The sequence below is a fragment of the Apteryx mantelli genome, chromosome 1, assembly GCF_036417845.1.
Source record: "Apteryx mantelli isolate bAptMan1 chromosome 1, bAptMan1.hap1, whole genome shotgun sequence".
In the NCBI taxonomy this organism is placed as follows: domain Eukaryota; kingdom Metazoa; phylum Chordata; class Aves; order Apterygiformes; family Apterygidae; genus Apteryx; species Apteryx mantelli.
This window is the reverse complement of record NC_089978.1, coordinates 187792343-187813489: the sequence shown is the minus strand read 5'-3', so window position 1 is coordinate 187813489 and position 21147 is coordinate 187792343. Positions and strand designations below refer to the sequence as shown.

The window sequence follows — 21147 nt, the reverse complement described above, 5'->3', positions numbered from 1 at the left end:
AATCTGGCCTTTTACAGACTCTCTCTAACTCTATTATGGAAGGTCATTCACTGTGTGATACCACTAGTTTTGTGCTGTGAAAAGGCAGTGACTTGTGCTATTGCCTGTAGTTTTTCTGTTACTTCTCTTGACTTCATCTACATTTTAGGTGGGCTACAAAATGCAACTGCAGTTACCATATATACTTGCATACTAAAATAAAAATGCAATTACAGCTCAGTTCTTCCATACATGTAACTCTCAATAACATCAACAAGAAGAGAGGTGTGTGTGTGTACTACTGTTAACTCTAGTCCGTGTTAAAGGTCTCTTCAGTATTAGTGCAGCATTATTTGCATTAGTCTGCTTAAAATAGAACAAAATATTATTGCAGACTTTTTCTCTAAAAATGCAAAAACAGACTTAGTATTCATAAGGAAATATGCCCCGATATATTAAGGATACAGTACTTAAGTGAGCATAAAATACTGCTCAGAAAGATAGTGGTCAGCACAGAATATGTATTTGAGATGCTTTTTTAGTTAACCTGTATGTATACACACATTTATACACACACACACAATTTCATACGTAGCTGACTAGTGAACAGAGACAAATTTGTGTGCTTTATGACTCTCTGAGTTCACAGGTGCGTACTCAACAGATCTTTAAGTTGGAGAGTGAAAACCCTGATTACATGAGCCTGGATCTGTGTAAGCATGTTCCACGCAACAGTGGGGCCTCCCCACTCATTCCCCGTGTTATGGAATTAATGTGACTGCACTGACTGTTTTTCCCTGGTGAGTACCGAGTACCCCACAGCACAGAGAAAATCACAATCTGTAGGGTACTGAGCATTAATTAATCATCCATATAACATGGAACTTCACATTTTCTTTCGGTCTTGCACTGCCGCATAGCACGATACACTTGGGATTACCAGTAATACCTTTTCGTTTACATAGCTTAATTATATATGTCATTGAATGCTAGCATATACATAGGCAAGCTAAGATACAGCAACAGAAGTTACCCAGATTTGTAGTTTACAATGATAATACAGAACTTTGAGGCACATATTAAAAATATCAAGAGAAAAGCATCTTACAGTTTATTTTAACATATATAGTAAACATCTGAATTTCTTTTTACACAGGTAATGGCTAGGGCTTGTATATTTTAAACACTGCTGAATAAAACTGAACCTTTTACAAACCCACCAAGCCAATATGTTTTCTTTGAAACAATATAAAGTGTGTGGCTACGAAAACAGTGTGACACATGTAAAAAAAAAATCAAAAACAATGTACCGTAGGGTAACATTTTGATAACTGGAGGAAAACAAAAGATTATGTACATAAATATATATATTTATATATATATATATAGCAAATTACAGTTTCCCGCACTGAACATTTATCAAGTACACAAGTACTGAACAATACTGGACAGTGTGCTTTGCCACACCTTGTGGTCTCCTTAAATTCTTGTGAGAATGGAAGACAAGTTTCTATGGAGGATACAACTTGTTCAGTGGTGCAAGCTCACACAAGAATTAAAAAAATGTAGAGAAACCAAAAACCCACACCAGAAATGCCTGTTGTTTCCAGCACAGGCATCTCTAACAACAAAACACCATTAATGCTCTACTGTTATTTAAGCACGTGCCCCAGCACAGGGTCTCCTTGCAGAGAGCTGACTGTACGAGAGAGAGCTTTATTCTGAACGACAGCTGTCGTGTGCTGAGGGTGACGAATCTGGGCAACAATCTGATGCTCAGCTTTGTCTGCTGGCTTGCCAAAGCTGTCACCTTTCTTATGGACAGATCAGTAGGGAGCAGCCACTTCTGAGCTCACCTACAGAAACTGTACCCTCTCTCTTGAAGCTGAGCAGCCACTCCCATGAGTTTCAGATATAAAACAAGGCACGAGCGAGTTTTTTGGCCGTTACATTTCCAGTGCTCTAGGAACTGTAGTTATTAACATGAAGGGAGGAGTTGGAAAAGGTGACACCAAACTATTTTTGAGGACTCTGTACACAATTACTCATATTTTTGTTTTGAAAATAAAAAGCATCCACACCACACATTTCATCTAACCTGGGCAGAAATGCTAAGCTCAGGTTCTTAATGCATAAATAACGATCCTCAGTGAAAAGGATGACGTAGTACTCCATTGGGTTCTAGTGAGGTTATCAGAAACCGTCTTTGAAATATTGCATTATTAGCAAGGAATAACATTCCCATTTAGGTGTCCTTTGGAGCACATGATACAAATATTTATGGTATAAAAAGTACTTAGTTGTCTCCACAGGTTAGTGATGTCTGGAACTTGGAGGGTTGTAAATCCAGTCCATTACAATTAGAGTCATACTTCCAATCATGAAGATTATGCCAACTATAAGAAAAATTAGAGCCTGCAATTGGAAAATAAAATTATATTAATTATGTTGATGAATGCACCATAGTTCACTGACTATTCCATGGGAATCTTATTTATACAGCACTCAGAGCCTGAATTTAGGACATTCTCTGTGACTAAGACTAAATAATATCATATAGGGCTACACGAATCATAGTTAATCCTATATAGAAGTTCAGTGTAATTTCTGCTCTGCCTGTGCTTCTACCCAGGAATAAATTTCAAATCGAGAGAGCTGGGCTATAGATCACCTGACCTTAAAAAACCACTTTGTTAAAATGAATAATAATACAAATATAACAGAAGAACTTTTTTTTTCTTAAAAAACTGGCCTATTGTCAATGAATGATCTTTGTCTGTAATATCAAGAACAGCTTCAGGGTTAATCCTTTTCATCCTTATTAGACAAATAGGCAAGCCCATCTCTCTCCTCTAAAAGCATTTCTGTATATGTTCAAATGATTCAGATGCTTACATCATTCCCCCTTTGCTTTAGTGGAACTCTAGTTTACCATAATCTGTCCACTTTTAACAATATTCTGCCTCACATCACAAAGATTAGTATTGTATGCAATCTTAGTGCAGGGTGGGAAATTCTAGATACGCTCAACACACAGAAACTTGAAGAATGAAGAGAGAGAGACATGAACAAATATTCACAGTTTCACTGCTTCAAAAGTGATCTTCAGAAAGCATCTCATGATAGTAAAGATTTTTCTTTTATACTTGCATTATGTACGAATAGAAATTCTTCCATTTCAATGTACGTTGTTTGTTGTATACATGTATATAGATGTAGATATGTATATCTATTTACATTATGTGTCTGCATATGTATTTTATCAATATTTTTTCAATTAATTCTTCAAAGGACACCTCCTAAGTGATACCATCAAATGTGCAAATAGGTATTCGTGTTCAAGATAAAAGGCAGTGCTGTGGCAGTCCAGCATGACCGATAAACACATGCTGTGTATGAATGATAGACTTTCATATATATCTCCCGTAGGTGTATCTGTCTCAGTGGGGAACTCACAACTCTCTGTTACTTCATTATTTCTGCAGTACAACCTCCTTCTTAACCTTGACCTCAGATTTTCCTCTTAAGCCACAGCTGGCCTTATAGTGTGAACCAACAGCTCCTTATGTAGTATTTAGGTATTATTTATACATGTGCAGGTCTTAGCTAGAGCTTAGGTTGGATTAAATAAATGCCTTTTTCTAGTGATTTAAGACACACTTTAACCTAGACAAATACTGTTTATTTTACAATTTGCTGGGCCTGAGACTTATTCTATTTTTTCTGTAAACAGGTAGATTGCAGAAGTTCATGAATGGAGCAAATTTCCTTACATCAGAGATGCATGCAGCATCAGTAGATGACTGGTTTGTCATATTAGGCCTTTTTTGCCTGTACTGATTGTTTTGCCTAGTGTGAAAGAGCTGTGATGGATCCTCCCCCATACACACTCTATCCTCTGTTCCTGGTTTCTGATATCACTCCTGAGCTGTGCCACAGTGAAAATTCTTTCATTGCTCTAATCTCATGATCTTTACTGCAAACAAGACCAATACAGTGGCTTCATTTACTATTGCCAGTCCCGCTCCAGGTCTTTGACCCCTCAAAGCTGTTCTTCACTAATCATAGCAGTGATATCCACATGGCAAGGTAATTAAAATGATGGGTCTGCTAGGCAGAGTTGGTTTTATGCTGGTAGCCTCATTCAGATTAAGAACAATACCACAAACCTCGTGAATATTTAAAAAAATGCTTTAGCAGTGAAATCCCCCCCCCCCCCCGGCTTTGACTTCAACAGGGCCAAGAGTCCTTTCCAGTTTTTTAGATGAATTAATCTCTGGAGCACACGTAATCTGAGGAACTGAATGCCGTTGTTTACGAGGTGCCAAAACTTTTGGTCAGGCCCTACACAGAGAAGGAAGCTTGCTGTATTTTTACTCACAGGAATCTGTAGCGGTAGGGCCCCAAAGTCTTTGACTTGTGGATGCTGGCTTTCTGTGATAATGTGACTCCCATGGCCTGCCCACTTCCCTCTTCCACTGCCCTGCTCTATCCCTACTGGCACTCCTGCCCCTGTCAGTGAGGTGGCAGCTCAGGCACTGAGCCCTTGCTCTTCAGTGGCTGCGGGCCACAGCCCCATGCGGTTGGTCCACATCCAGCTGGACATGGTGTCTGAGGAGCAGCCACCCAGCAAGCTCTGCCCTCTCTGCTACAGGGTCCTGACGACTTGAAAAGGAGTGGGGGAGACACTGCTCAGCATGAACCACTGTGCGTCTTAAATCAGAGCTCTAAAGTTAATAGTGACCAAGCATTCTGAGTGAAATGCTTCATTTATGATTATCTACCAGATGTTGCGAGTCAAAGTCTGAGTATCTGTGATCAGCAGAAAGCACAAAACCTCTCTTCCTTCCTTCTGCCATCTCTGCCAGCCCACTTACCCCAATCTTCTGGGGAGACCTCAGAGGCTCCTTCTTAACAAGCCGTATGTAGAAGGCAGCAGGAAGAATGAAAATCAACATCGTCGCAGAAGAGGCACCTAGAACAGAAACTAGATCTGAGTACTGTGCTCTGTAAGCAAATACATCAGAGTGGCGTACGCTGCAAAAAAAAGAGCGTGTAGGGTGCTAGCTGCTGTGCTAATTCCAGTTGCAGAAAAAGGGATCAGTCTCATATTCGGTAATCATGCAGAACTGTCTTGTATTCACCCAGAACTTGCACAGTTTCACTTCCAGGCTACAAAAAAGTCTCAGGTTGGTCTCTGCCTAGGGAATAATTATACTGGATTTTATCGGGTCTGATTCAGGCCTGTGTTGTGTTCTTTGGAGGACCATTGTCCCCTTCTGCTAAGATCCAGACTTGAGACAGTTCTTTAGGTGTCTACACACTTATCTGAGCATTCAGGGCCTGAGAAAGAGCCTGGTGGTGGGAGGATTCCTTGAATCCAGCGCAGCTGCCTGCAATACAGATGATACATGTGAGCTGGTCCTCCAGACTGCCACTGTAGTCAGTGGAAACAAATAGGCACTTCCAGGGTACGATTACCCTGGAGAGGAGGTGTCTAAAACAGGGCAGCTGAGTTGTGCCCTGGACGTGCCTATTTCTCTCCCCTCAATGGAGGGGCCCTTAACAGAGCCCAGAGTGATAACTTAGATGTAAAAAGCTGGGAGGTGCAAAGTGGCTGCCTGCATGAAGTACAAAATACGAAAAAGGCACCAGCACAAAAAACCCATGGAGGGTGCCAGGCTCAAGGGCATCTCAGTCCCTAAGTCCTCAAGCAACTTGGAGGACGGAGACTCTCTGCCCAGTGGTCAGGAGCCAAAATTGACTGGAAGAAAGAGGTAGGGAGAGAACTGTGAATTTCAAAAGAAACACATTACTTTTCTCTCTTTTTTAACATCATAGTTTGAAAGTCAATATTGTTTTGTACAGGTTAGAGATGCTTGAAAATCCCTTTCCCCCCCCATGCACAAGATGCCCTTTTTTTTGTCAAAATGTGAATTCCTTATCAGTTTTTATGCTAGATTTATTAGATTCCTTGTGCCTCATGCAGGCTGACAGCTAAGCTGGGTAGAATTTGGCTTTGTGTGTCAGCTATTTGGGAATTTTTATTTCCCTTTTAACTTTTCCTATATAAACTCAAACCTGTGTTTAAATTACTCCATTGTAAGACCTGAACTGAGAAATGTCATTCAGTCCATGAATGTAAATATATTGTGGAAAGGATTAACACAGTAAATGGAAAGTATTTATGAAACCTACCGATAAATCCAAAGATGTCTTTAATAGCGGGGACAAAAATTACAAGCAGGTTATTAAAAGCAAGAATTACTGCTGCAATCAGGAAATGTCTTATCCAGCTGAATGGCCTTTTGGGAAACAGCAATGCACTGACAGATGAACGAATCTGTAATATGAAAACCATCAGGAAAAGTAAAATAGCAATTAATTTATTTTTGGTTTTTCACTTTTTAAATAATCTTCTGACTGAAGAAATGTGTGAAATGTGTTTTCAGCCTTTACTTCCCTTAATGTAATCTCGCTCTGATAAAGGTTTTTGAGAACTACGTTCACTATTTAATGCAGAAACTCAAATATTTGCAGTGCAGAAGAAAGACAAGTAAATAGGGTGTAAAATCAGGGAGATGAAATCTGTTCAACTGAAAGATGCTAGTATCAGCAAAAAAAACCCCTAAGAAACCCCCACTATGAATACTAATCAGCAGGCAAAAATGCACGGATGAAATATGAGTTGCTGTATTCCTGAACCTGATCCCTTTGAAATTCCCACAAGAGTTCTGTCATTTACTTTCATGAGAGAAAGAGCAAGCTTTTGTTTTACTTGCATTAAAAAAAAAAAAGTATACATATCAAAATAAAAGCATATCTTACAATGTGTCTTGGAAATTATATTCTTAAAAGCTATTGTAAAGGATCCTTTTTGTTCCACTGATTTTTCTCACATGAATATGCGACTCTTGCTTTTTCATCAACAAAGACACTAAGTAAGAAAAAAGTTAACAGCAAATCCCTTTGGCGGCAGAAGACAGTGTTACTCTGAAGTACTGTGATAAACTTAAAAGATTTGAAGGGTAGGTGTTGAATAAAAATGGTTTTAAACAAAAAAAAGCTCAAAAAGCACTTTTGTTTAGTTGTTTCAAAACAACAGACAACTGTTTCTGGATGAGTTTGGCAATCTGGTAAATGTATGAAGTTCTGTCAAACTTGGAGCCCATTATCTGAAAACACAGCATTAATTTTGCATTTTATGTTTTTCAGGCTGAAGTGAGCCAAAGCTGTGAATGAAGAGGGAGGCAGATTGCAAAAATTTAGTTCAGTCCCTGAGTTGTAAAACAGCATTACTACACTAAAGAACTGATGCCCTGTATTCCTACTCACTTACTGTCAGCATCTTGTGTATTATTCCCACTGTGATGTTGCCCTTGAAATGAAGTTATCAGAAAATTTTACAGTGACTGATGTTATATAGACCGATCTTTAAAAAATATTTTTGCAGTGCAATGAATATTTTTTTGAAAAGAATAAACTCTGACTACTTTAAGAAAATACAAATGTAATAGTTCATAAAAAAGTAGTTGGTACAGCTATGCTGCATGTTTAGAGTAATTAGATCATCACTAATGCTGAGCTGGCTATCCTGATAGGCCATATCAAATTGTTTGATACGCTGGCTTTAAAATAAATGATAACTTCTAAGGAATTCTTTTAACAGAGCAATTAGTTCTGTGGTATGTAACTGCTAAGCTTCTGTACACTATTCAGGTATAAAAATAATTACACAGAAAACTAAAAATGGAAAATACTACATCTGTCTGACAGAGGTTTTTGTAATGCCTTGAACCTATTTTCACCTGAAAAATGATCAGTTAGTTAAGACTAATATAAACACTTATCCATCTCTTTCAACATCACATTTAAGGCAGAACATCAGAATGCTCTGCATGCCATGGGGACCAACCGCTGTGGGTGCTTTATACCAGAGCAGATTTTTTTTGCAGATGACCTTGAATGGGGATCACTGCTCTTAAGTATTTGTCTGTGAGACTGGAAACAATACCTCTGCACAACTTGTGTTTGCATCCAGGACAATGGAGCAACAGGACCCCAGGATTACTGCTCCCATCAGACAGGAACATTAAAGTGTGATGTAGTTTGCTGGAAACCTGCCAACTACATGATGCTGGAGTTGTATGGGCCCTACAAAATGGCACACTGGTCCCCTGAAATTTATTGTCAAGGATCAACTATTTCCTCCTTGGCTGTGTAGCAGTGCAGGGAGGGCCTGAGGGACGGTGCTATATGTTCAGGAGTCCAAAGGTCTGCTCTTCAAGCTGAGATTGATCCCTGAAGAGCGATTCAGCTTCTCTTTCTGTCCCTGCTGCTATGGATATTGTATTTTTCCCTATGAACAGCACCTAGAAGTTCTGAACTTTGCTCAGGTATCCAACTATGTGGCTGCATCTTGACTGCATTTGTTTTTCTGCCACTTAGCCTCTTTTCCTGTTCCTAGGCTCAACTGAAGATGTTGGTTTGGGAAGGCTCCCACAGCCTCTTGCGTGAGCACAGGAGGTGAACTGGTAGGTGTGTTGCGTTATACGTCTCTCTGTCAATGGACCCAGTTTCACTGACTGGAGTCAGTTCGCAAGTGGGAACACACAGGAAACCTACTCAAGTGTAAAATGGCATGTTCCCCCTTGGAGCTATGGTCCTTAAATATATGGTGTTGCCTGAGGAAAGCCACCTCTACAGCCCTCTACAATGTTAAAATTAAAACCCACAGCAGTGCCTAGAGCCTGCTCTACACCCTCTTTAACAAAGGTTTTTCAATGCATGTCCCAGTATCGTCACCCACAATTGTTCCTAACATGAAGGATAAGAATTTTTTAATGATCATTATTTGATCATATACTACATATAATAATATTTGTGACATCCAAGTTAGCACCTACACTAAGCAATATGCACAAGGCCTCTACTTCTCTACCTTGATCCTCATGGAGTCAGGTCTGGCAGCTCTGCATAACATGTGGCTTGAGTGGCACGTGTCTGTCTTGAATTTGGATGCTATAGTAGTTGCATATGTCTGTATTAGGAAATCTCGTAAATGGTTTGAGTGTGTTCCCAAGTCCTCCCTACTTACACTGCTGCTCTGTTAAATATAGTACAGAGAGGGCCAGAGAGAGACATGGCAGCTGTTCCTGAGGGCTGATTTATTTCAGTCTTTCAAAGTTTGCAGCCCTAACTACCTATGATCCTTGCTTCAGGCAAATTATATATGAGAAAATGGACCCTTCCCAAATCAAAACTCAGGCTTCCTTTTCTTAAATGTTAAGGACTGTCTATGTAAATTTTACAGCAGCTAACCACAGTCAGTGTGTACAGGCTAGCCCAGATTTCAGCTTTGTCCACTCTTACTTACAGGGAACAGGACAAGGGGCACAGTCAAAGTTACAGCCACCAGCACTGCGAGGCGAACTGTCAGAAGGAGGGTGTCAAAAGTGTACACTTTGGTGTATGTATGAAGTAACTCATCCTCAACTTCTCCTGCAGAAGGGAAACAGAAAGGAGTTAAACTACTCAAGCAATATCTGCACATGCAAAAGGGAGATCTTTATACTGCAGTGAGATAAGATTAGCTCTGGCCCAGCTGCTGTCATTAGATATGTGTTACAGGCTAGGCACGAAAGAGGTATTTTCCCAGAGTGACTGGTACAAGTCATCATCCAGAGATGACTTTGGTAATACAGCTCTGAGGTGATGCTTTGTGTTCAAGGATCTCAAACGACTTTCTCAGAGTCATTAAATAGATGTGAAAATTGAGGCAAAATAATTTCTCTGATATGAAATAAAAAATAACTCCCTGAACTGGGACTAGATCTCCCAACTTCCACACAAGTCTTCCAACTTTCAAACAGAGCCCCCTTGCCACAGCAATATAATACAGATTATGCTGTGTCATTCACTTCTGCACTGTAATGGAGGAACTAACAAGGTAAAAAGAGGTGGCGTTTGCAGAAAACTGTGGGCTAATATAGGGACTACTCTGTTTACCTACCAGTTAGGCCAGCTCATCCATATTTTTTTTACACTAGAATGATTTGCACCTGTTTTTCAGCATAGGTGAAGCTGAATTAGTGGTGTCAGAGCTAGGATGGGTAGCATTTAATTGTGTCATGCAAAGCTGTTGAGTATCAGAGTATTTTTAGTACTGTCACTCTTGGCCTTTGTCAAGAGCCAAGTTTACAGTAGCTTGTTTGAGTTCACAAAATCAAGAGATACACAGCTGGTCCCCCTAGTAGGTACTTCTGAGTCTCTAACAGCTGACAAACTTGCAGCCTGGCAGCTGGATATGTCTCACCACTTATTCAGGACGTTACACGCTGTGTATTATTTTTGAATAACATGTACGCCTGTACTCATGACAACCAAAAACACACAGACACTTGATCCTAAGCGTGAAAACTCCATCTCTCCTGCTTTAAAGTTAGGGGGAAAATTCTGCAGAGAACAGGGCCTTGACCTACCATAGAAGGTAAGGTATCCAAAGAGAGCAGCCAGAAGATACATGACAAGCATGCCGGTAATGGAGATATTTGAGACATTCTGCATCCTCTTTTGGGAACGGCTGAAGTAGGAAAGAAAGAGAGTAACAGTGCTATTCTTACAAAGCCTCTATTTGTTCATGAAGTACTCTGAAGAGTACTCGAATCACTCTACTGGCATCACCTCACTGGCTGGTAAATTCGTAGCAACTGTGTCAGTTATACAGGGGTCTCTAGTTCAAGCTTCACAGCTCTGAGCAGAACAGCACAGATTTATTAAAGTGTACTGAAACTTCATTTCTACTGTTTACTTAGTGACAACATGTAAATGCCTTGTGTTATTCTGTATGTCATTATTTAAACACTAGCAATCTCAAACTGTGTTTTTTTTTAAATAAAAAATGGAGCAGCTAAAATTACAGAGGCTGGTAATAATAATGAGATGAGCTTTCAGTCAGCTCTATGCGAATACCCTTATATCAACATAGAGCTGTTCTGCAGGTTCAAGAACTTCCTGCAGGTCAAATCCCTTCTTTAGAGATTCTTTGGTTAAAAATGTGCTATAAGAAAATCTCCAGCTTATGGGGGCCTGAAGCAGGCTTCCAAGTCATCTGGGAACTTTGATTTCTTCTGAGATTAAACAAGCTAAAATAGGAGGCAATGGGGCTTGACCTTCTTGAGTTTTGCTGCCCAACCTCCTGTAATTTAATTTCTGCTGCTGAGCAGGTGCATTTTTTAGTCCTTCCCAACTGACAACTCTGTGCTAGTTTAAGCATTATTTTATTTTTGATATTTGATAAGCAAATGTGTTTGATTTTTGATACTTGATAAGCAAAATGGGCTGGGTTAAGAGCATATGTAAGACACCCAAACCAATGGCATCCCAGGAAACTTTAAGAGTAAGCAACAGCTGATCCAGACACAGAACTCATTAAGATATTTTTAGAAATCAGAATTCTCTGTTTCAGTGTTATATGTTGTGCAACCAAGCTCCCCAGTGTTTTTCACATCATTCAAAGGATTATCCAGATTGCTCCCTTCCTAAGTAAGTATCATCCAGTGTGGATCTCTGAACAGTGGTTCTCTCTCACCAATATATGATTATTATGTCAAAGCAAAGCCAATATCTGCTTATTATGGAACACAATAAATCATTAATGGGTGGGTGTTTACATATCATCAGTCAAGGCAAAATGCCTAGAGAGTGATCCCTAGCTACGGTTAACTGGAAGTATAGAACAAAATTTAAGAACCTTACTCTTTCAGTTCACTGTATATTGGTAGCACCTCAGGGTGGCATACGAATGCAAACGCCAGGATGGGTATTGCATACGCAGTCTGTAAAATAAATCTTCCATTAGTAAGAATGGACACTACTGTATCTCTGACTTTCGGCAGGCAGCAGTTTAGTGGTGGTATGAATGGCTAAAGATAATTCAACAGAATCTCCCTTACCCGTGAATTGAACACAAAGTATTTTGGCTGACACATGTCATTGCTGTCACTGTGTGCTTCAAATTCCACTCCACTTTTAGGGAAGGTGTCTCTTGGCTCCTCAAGGCCTGGCATGTGCTCAGCTGTGTTGTCCATCATGAAGTTCACCCCAGAATTGAGAGACTCATTAGGTAGCATGACCAAGTGCATGGGCACAGTGTTGTTGATGGATGTCCAGTTTCCAGCCCCATGTTCCATGACGGGGAGAGGGCAGGGGATTTGGAATTTGTTGTAGATTACCTACAACAAAAGTAGACAATGTGATCACAAGAGTACAGCCACAGGAGATTGCACTTACACCTGTTTTTGATAGCAGTAACATGAGAATTTTTTATTCAGCATGACCAATTACAGTTACAGTTCCTGATCCATGAATTCAGCCCTGGTCCACGATACCTTGTTTCTGACATGATTATTTAAGGAAACAAGGCTTTATATCATTAAACTGCGTGTATCTGTATCTGACAGATCCTTCCTAATAACTTTGGAGACCACTGGGTAATTTCAACCAAGTCTGACAGACCAAAAAAATTCTGTTCCTTCAACATATTCAGTTCCCTCATGCTCTCTGAAAATAGATGACTGGATAGAGTGAAACCCTATGAAAGTCTGCACTGACAGGCAGGCTAAGATGATCACCCTTGATAAGCCAACAGAAGTATAAGCAGACACACTGAAGAGGGAGAGGAAAGAGAGGGAGCAAGAAACTAAGTGTCATCACTTCTGCTACGCCTGGAAGTATTTGTTGTTAGTCTGCTTCTGCTGTTGTTCTGCTTTATGTTTTATCCTTTCAAGTGCTGTTTTTAGCCTGATCTTTTTTATTCTGATTTTGTTTGGCACTAGGGTAATTGATTTGATTCACCTGCAGGTGCTCTTCTAACATTAAATTGTCACAGCAAGGAATTTTATGGTGTTGCAAAGTTTACAGACTCTGTATTTGCATAGAGACATATCCTGAACAATCACCTACCACACTGACAAAGAAAACCATACAGCTCAGTGAAAAACCACTTGTATAACCAAGATAACCTGTGAAGTAAGAGAGAGAGAGAGAGAGAGAGAGAAACAGTTTAGCCATATATAAATTCACAAGTCTAGCCGAAATAAGAAATGAGGTTAAGCAGGGCGTTAACCTTACCTAAGCTCTTTAGAAGGGAGAGGGGAAGAATAATTCCAACTGTTACAAATATGACAAGGTAGTTCCCATTTAAGTACCATTCTCTGAAGAGGGGAAATAAAAAAATAACAATAATTTTTATTGACATTAAAGTGAAATTTTTTTATCTAAGGTTGAGATTGGGCAAAGGTACCTACCCAGAACTCTCCTCAAGTTTCATAAATGCTCTGATCACTTCAGGGAGTTCATATTTAATAATAAAGAGGTAGCTTGACATTGCTGGAAAAAAATAAACAAATGTCTTTAGAGGAAACAACACAGTTCCAAAAAAATCATTTGTTATAGAAAGCAATAATACTTTATGAAAAGCACACTGTTTTGAGAATCAGTTTTAATTAAAATAGAGAAATGAGTTTCGCTTAAATAGGACGGTGAGTAAAGAGATGGTATGTTCTTTTGATGTTGTTCTGCTTTTAGTGTACTGAATGACATCCAGCATTCAGCCTTGTATTCATCCCTGCATTCATCCAGTATTGTATTCAGAATACAATATAGTTATTACTGAATTAACATATTCAAATCATTGTTATGATGAAATTTACATTCCTAATGTAAATTTACATTCTTCCATTTTCTTTGCTATTGTAAATGTTGTTTTTTCAATTGGCACTGTCCGTCCACTTCTTTAGTAACATTGATTGTCACTGCCTCTGAATCTCTTGTCCCCCTTGTCCCTTCTATTTCCAACTTCTTTTTTTTCCAATACTTTATTCCATGGATCTAGAAGATTAACTGTCGTGATTCCTGATGGAAGGGTGGACCTCTGTATATCTCATTTAAATCTACTGACAGCAGGCATTTTTTTTTCCAGTTATCTTACCTCGGCCACAGAGAGGTCCCTGGAAATCTATGGATCAGTGTTAGACAACAGTTTGGAAACCATTGAACTAGATGCCTAGCTATTCCTCTCTACCAGAGAAGCATATTTCTCCCTGAATTCAAACACATATGATATCCAGGCTTGTGAAAGGAAAGAGACATCCAAGCCATTTCAGCCATTTTCAGAGTCTCTTCATCAGTCATGGAGAGATCCCAGGCAACTAACATTGACTGGACACCAAAGTGTCAGATAGATAAAACTAGGCAAGATAAATTCCTCCTGTCCTTCCTTACTACAATAGTAGTGAAGAGCACATACTGTGGCTTGCTCATCTCTGATGCCATGTAGGCAAAAAGCACTGGTATTCTGTAGAACAACATTAGAAGTTAGAAAACCTTTTTTCTAAGAACATTTTCCCCTTACCTCCAATATTCTGCATTGTAACAGAAATGAAAACACCACATTTTCCAGGCCATCCAAATGCCTTTTCTCCCAGCTTTTCATATATTAGTGAGCCTGAGAAAAACAAAGCAAAACAAAGAAATATGGGCCACTACCCTGGATGCACTTGAGGAACTGCATTCCAAGGTAAAATATGTGCAAGTAGTAAGAACTTTTAGCCAGCCACAGCCTGATCCTCATACCTCCTTCTTTTGATATCTTCAGTAAGAGGTGGACGGAGTAGAGTGACAATACCGCTACGCTGAGCAGCAGAACTCTGCAAGGCAAAGCAGAAATCAGAATCCCAAACAGGACATCAAAGACACTCAGTTAATTTGTATGAGCACAATTTATGCTTGCTTGTTCTTCTGAAGTTCAATGTGTAAATAGCTCTCAGCAAGTTTGTTCTTTGGACCTGTGGTACAAAATGCAGAGATAAGTGTCAACTGTAGCTTACTAGTGGCTGCACTGGGACCTTATGCACCCCAAAAGTCCCTTGGAGCTTGTTTAAATGCAGGTAGGTGCCAATTCCATGCTCTTCCACAAAGACAGAATTGTGCATCTTAACAAGACCCTACTGAATTAAACAGATCTCTATGCAAAAGTCAGGTGTTTGGTCTCCTGCTTGCTCCCTGACCTGTCATTTCAACCTCTCTCTTTACACAGAGCTGTGTCCCCAACACCCTCCCCCCCCCAAAAAAAAAAAAAAAAAAGAATTGAGATAACTTCACTGCCAGTTCCTGTCTAGTCAGTACTTTTGAAAATCAGGCCATTTTACCGTGTAAACATGAAACTGTGGAATTTAACTTGAGGTACCCACTTTGCAAAGTACAGGAGAAATCTTGCATAGTGCTAAGGCATAGTACGACACTGGAAAACTTGCTTTCGGAGAGCTCACAGCATTCTTTTCTAGCCTAGTCTGCTTGAAGTTATTGGTGCATGAATTTATTAGTTCTGATTATTGCCTTGTTCCTTCCACATAAGATTTGCACTCTCTGTGATTTCAGTTATCAGCCTCTGGTGAAAAATGTATCTTTGTATGATATTTTCAGGCCACAATACCACGGGCAGCATATTTTATTACCATAACTATCTTGTCTTCAGCCTGCACAAGTGTGGCAGGTTGAAGACAAGTTGTTGCTGCAGAAGGGGACACAGTGATAACATGCTGGAGCTAGAAGATATCTAATCTATCTACTGATGTTCCTTATTCAGTGGCTGAACAGGAGGTTCCAGTGTTTCCATTCCACTGAAGATGAGGTTCAGATATCTCCCAGATATGGCAGATACTGACAACCAGCTTCTTAAGCAAGCTATAGTCTAAAAGCAGATGTGACATCAGTTTAGGGGCCATGTGATGGCCACCAGACATCACAAGTTTCTTTTAAGGTTCTTCCTCCAAGAGAGACAAACAGAACCATAGTCTTCATGTGAACAGGGTTGTGCCTCATTCTGTGGACAGAATGCACATAGCACAGGCTATGTGATATGGACTGAGATTGCAGCCATGGCTCATGGCTCAAGTCTCACGGCTGAGATTGCAGTGTATCAAATGGCAGCCTTTTTGACAAAGGGCACCCATGTAGCTGCTATTCAGAGACATGGTCTCCGTGCCCTGACATGTGAGGTGCACCTCTGCAAACCAAAGACATCCCAGTTGCACCCACTGAGTCATGTCAGGCAGCAGAAGAGGCTCCAGTGCATGCTCCATGCAATTCCAGACCTCTCCCATGGGAGAGGAGGAGATAACAGGAACTCCTGGGGTCTACTGAGCTTTAGGAGTCCTCCTCCCACCTTCACCCTGCAGAAAATCTTCCAGCATGAGAGTACTTGGGCAACACGAGAACGGTAAATCATCTGTTGCCAGCATATTCTGAATTAGCAGTAATGTACAGCAGCTTCCATTTAGTAGGTGGAATTTTTCTATCCCACTAACACCAATGTCACAATCTGTGAAAACAGAAGAAACTCCAGCAAGTGGATGCATGCCATCCAGGTAACAATATCCCCACATAGTTCTGCTCTTTTAAATAAAACTCTTTCCTCTACCAGAAGGGAGAATGTTCTCATGCACAAAGCATGAAAGTAGGACAGAAAAGAAAATGAGCTGCAGGGTAGAGACATCCTTTGTTTTTGCTATATAAGACTCCATAGGGTTGCTTTAGCATTACTCAAGGCTAAGGCTTGCATTCTGCTAGCACTGCCAACGGAGCTAATGTAACTAGGCTCACATCAGATTTTTTTTTCAGCCACACTTGTGAACGCACAGAGCCTCAAAAATAAAGATATTATAGAGGTAGTTTTTTTTCCCTAGAGAGGCCTGATATACCGTGGTTTTCTTTCCAGCAGTATAATTTATGGCCATACTAATTAGTACAAATGTTTGGAGAAAGCAAGGTTCCTAAACTAAGGAGCTGGGGAAAAAAAAATCTTAAGTTTTTCAGTTTCTAATGCAGTCAATTTTAGAACTAGGTTCCATTTTTGTATGTGTAAAGACTACATCTAAACCATTCAACTGCAGGTGCTGAGAAGTACTTATCTCAGAGAGTGGCATCATTTGCATCTACAATTAATTTTCAGTTACAAACTCTACTGGAAAAATAGGAGGTGTTTCTTAGCAACTGGAAGCTACGCATAGAATTTCAAGTGCTGTTGCAGTTCTAGTTATACAAGCTCCAAAAGTAAGAAATCATATAGTGATAGCCTTGCCACCTGATTTAAAGGCTTCTTAGATTTAAAAACAAAAAGCTAGTGTCATACGCTATTCCAGCCTAAAGAAGGATTAAAATTAAGGCTCCAATTAAAATTAAAGCCAATTGTTAAAGAGGAACAATTTTTCTGTACGTTCCCTCTCATTTGACAAGGTTAGCCGTAGATTAAAAAACTGCACATGGCTATCTGTTACTGTCAATCAAAACCATTTTGTATAGATGCTGTATGTCAGCTACATACCATGGTTGTCTGTGGTAGTACATTGAGTACAAATAGACTTGAGGGAGTGGGTGTCATTAAATCTGAATAAATCTGTGACTGCCTTTCTAGTCAAAACATACTACCATTTCAGACTTGCATTGAATATTCTTCTTCCATTTCTACATAGTGATTACATAGTTAGGATGGTGCAAATATATACTTTATGGGTGATTTATTGACCTTGTAGAATTCCTGTACTGAACCAGCAAGATTTCTGTTGTTATTTTAGGACCAGTATACTTGTTCTTCCTCTCTGCTTTTTGACTGGACAGTATCAATTCACAGTTGTGCTCCTGATACAAAACAGGCCGAAAATTAAAAAAATGGTTTGTCAGCACTGGATGGCTTCTTGTGGTGAGGCTAAAATGTTTTCATTACAGGAGATCTTACAACACTTTTCAGCTAACAAAACATGGTTCTTAAGCCAACTTACCTCTCTAACTGCAAGAACCAATAGCTCACTGCTTCTGTTCTGCTCACTTTTTGTCTGTGTACTTACACAAAAAGGATAATTCCAGTGTTGGCCATGGCATACGACAGCCCCAGGATACCACTGCCCATAATGGCATTGCTCAGGTTAAAAGATGACATCCCAAATGAAGCCGTTCCCCGGTGCTGTCGGGAACAGTAACAGCAAATGGCGATTAACCTGCATTTTGCTGAGTGCAACAGACTAATTATTTCTTACTGCTTATCAAGGTTCCTGAGCCCACAGTCACTTAAGAAGTCCCTTTTGCCCCCAATGCCTGCTGTGCTGGCATGTGTTTGTGGTGTTTCCCTCCAGTTCTCCCTCATCTCCCTGGGGAGGAAGGCCACATCCCTGATGGCCAATGGAGATGATGCAGGCAGAACTGACTGCGTTGGCCAGCAGCAATGCAAAGAAATGCTTTTATCTAACAGGTTTCTCAACTTCTAGTTTAACAAATTCAGATGATTTTAAAAATTAATTCAACTGATTATTGAATTTTATCCTAGTAGGATGTGCTTCTTCCTCTGCGGAGCAAAAAATATATCTAGGGGTGGTGGGAGAGAAGAAAGCACCGTGTGGCTGGTGAATCCACTGCACCCGGGGAAGGAGAGTGGGAGAGGATTAAAATCTAGGAGAAGGAGGGGACTCTATGTCTCAGGGAGTAGCATATGGCACCAGTTGGAAAGGGAAAATACAGCTGTTAATTTTAGTTGCAATTACAAACAACAATTTTCTCTTTTATTGGAAGTTTTTTTTTGAACAATCCTAATAAAGCCTGTAACATATCCAATAAAATAACATCTTTCTTTGTCATCAAATTCAGTTTAACTTTGAATAAAGTTAAATCCTGAGCAGACAGATACACACAAACACATATACACACATGCACACATGCTGTGTTCCTATCTGCACATGGAGTTGCCTAGAGAGTCTGAGGAGTGCTAAGAGTGTAATGCTCAGCATTGTAAAGCTAAACATAAATGTCATCTGTTTAAAGCAATGCAGCTGTATGTAAATTCATTTACACCAATCCTGGAAAAAAACAATACAAGCACACACACAATAAGGCCTAGAACTACCCTGAAATGGGAGTCTAAAAATGGAATTTTTTGTTCCACGTTTAAAGGAGTGTTGGCTTTTTTATTCACAAATTCTCATTTCAATTGCTTGTAAGCCTGAACCCAAGACTTAAGACTCCAGCCTGAATTCTTTCTCTTCTTGTGTCAGTGGTAACAAAGTTTCTCTGGATCAAATCTCCCCTCAGAAATATGTGAGCAAACCCACCCTTCGCTGGTGGGTGAGATCTTAGCATCTTGGGTAAGATGACACAGGTGCTGCTGAGGTCAGAATATGACCTGAGGAAGCTTTATGACTGCTTGTGAAGGAAAGACCCAGTTGTACTTGCCAGACAACAGAAAGAGTTTGCAGCACTAACTGCTAGGAAATATGTTTACTCTTCCAAAGCCAAGATTACACTGATCAAGCTCTAGAGTAACTTTGTTTACAAAAACTTTTGTAAAAAGATTCAGGTCAATAAATCTTATTTCGTGATAACCCTTAAAAATGAATAAAACTTACATATTCCTCACTATATTCTTCCAATTTCTTTTTACCCAGATATCCGTTTGTAAGGAACTTCTGACTTTCTGCATCATCACTAGCAAATGGACTGAACACAAAGAAAAGTGAGAAAACATTAGATAAGGCTTATGATACACATTATGTTCAACCAGTGCCCTTTGACGTTAGTGGAAACTTTACTTTGGCATTGGGACGAGTATTTATAAGTCCTTCAGGAAAAAAACTCTTTTCTCCTGCAAGAGTCTCATGTCCAATTGCATGGTTAATGGATCTTTGCATTGCCTTGAAAGTCCCTTTTAAAATTAGCAACCTTCAAGTAATATCTGATTGTGGAAGTTGGAAAGTAACAATTCTGACTTGCAGCAGTGGGCTCAGCTGAGCTCGTACTTCAAATCCGGGTAACCCAGAGCCTTGCAACTGCCCTGTCAGAGACCCACGCTGGGGTCTCGACAGGCTCAGGGCTGGAGGCCGACAGCTGGTCTTGAGATGTCTCTCTCGGGCCACCCAAACGCTGGAGCTGTGGGGGCTCCTCCTGTAAATACCTGAGCATGGGCAGTCCCAGCAACAGCATTTAGCTGCTGGCCTCCGTACCCTGCCCCAGAAACCTTTCCCCATCTCCTGCGAGGCTGAAGCACAGCAGGTGCATGCTCATGTTACGCTACCCCGTTGACATATTATTTCCATGCGTACTATGTGACTGGAGCGGCTGGATATTGCCAAGTGGGTGCTCAAAGCTGGGAGCCTGCAAAGGTCACTCCAGGCAATGAAAGGCAAGCGTGAACCTGGGATGTCCCTGCTATGCGAGGCACACCATTCATCAGGGCACAGAACAGACAGTTTTGTGCTGTAGGAAAACAGAAGCCAAACTATCAGACTGCTTTCAATGTATTGCCTATGAAATGCTTTGAGTCCGAGATGCCATTAGCGAAGCTGCTTTTCTGATTGCTGTTTTTTAGCCTTAACAGAGCTACCTTGAAACTCTTACCTCCTAATGGCAGCCTTTTCTGAATCAGCCATCTCCGTGTAGCTGTCTTCAAGGCTTTCCCCGCTGTTGCTCTGGTCATCAAGTTCGATGTTGACTTTTTGCAGCTCCATGCGATCCATTTGAGCGGTCAGCGCTTTCCAGTGCACACACTAGCTTCTTTAGGGTAAACAGCACTGAGCCTGCTGCTTGCGGGTTCACTTTACCATGTGGTGACTGCCAGAACACTCTGTTCTGCAAACAAAACACAAAAGAACTCATTAGAATTTTCCTCAAATTAGATAAATGTGTGTGAATCATTTGGTTTGTGTTTGTTCTTTGTAATAGCATTAAGAGAGGAAACTGTGTTGGACTGGGAAAATTCTGTATGAGCATAATGTTCCTTTATATACCAGCAGTTGGCCCCTCTGTTTTCCTCAAAAGGGGAGAAGAATGCAGTGACCGACAGATGCACGGTGGATGTCCAGTATGTGGTGAAATAACAAAACCAGAAGAAAATAATTTCTTGATTTGCGGTTTTTGAATCACAAGAGGATGGTAATGCAGCAAAGCTCACTTCATTAGAAATGGAGGGAGTATATCAGGGTTTTACCAGTCTGCAAAACATACATACTCTTAAAGGAAATGTTCAGTGTTTTGAATCATTTGTCGTAAGATCAATATTGTCACAAGTTTTCATGTTTTTGGTAATTTGTCCCTTTCGTTGGGATCTAACCAAGGAGAAGAGCATCT

General features: G+C 40.2%; 1 protein-coding gene across 1 annotated transcript; it reads right to left on the bottom strand.

Moving 5' to 3' along the window:
- Nucleotides 1-2292: 2292 nt before the first annotated feature.
- SLC38A4 (solute carrier family 38 member 4) lies at nt 2293-20553 on the bottom strand. The gene is made up of 15 exons (XM_067289945.1): nt 20419-20553; nt 19431-19521; nt 17883-17998; nt 14614-14687; nt 14393-14485; nt 13287-13368; nt 13111-13193; nt 12943-13001; nt 11934-12212; nt 11737-11816; nt 10461-10561; nt 9356-9480; nt 6178-6322; nt 4857-4954; nt 2293-2394 (listed from the first exon to the last, which is right to left on the bottom strand). The coding sequence occupies exons 1-15, from the start codon at nt 20535-20537 to the stop codon at nt 2293-2295; spliced, it is 1647 nt and encodes a 548-aa protein (XP_067146046.1). The 5' UTR covers nt 20538-20553.
- Between the last annotated feature and the right edge of the window lie 594 nt (nt 20554-21147).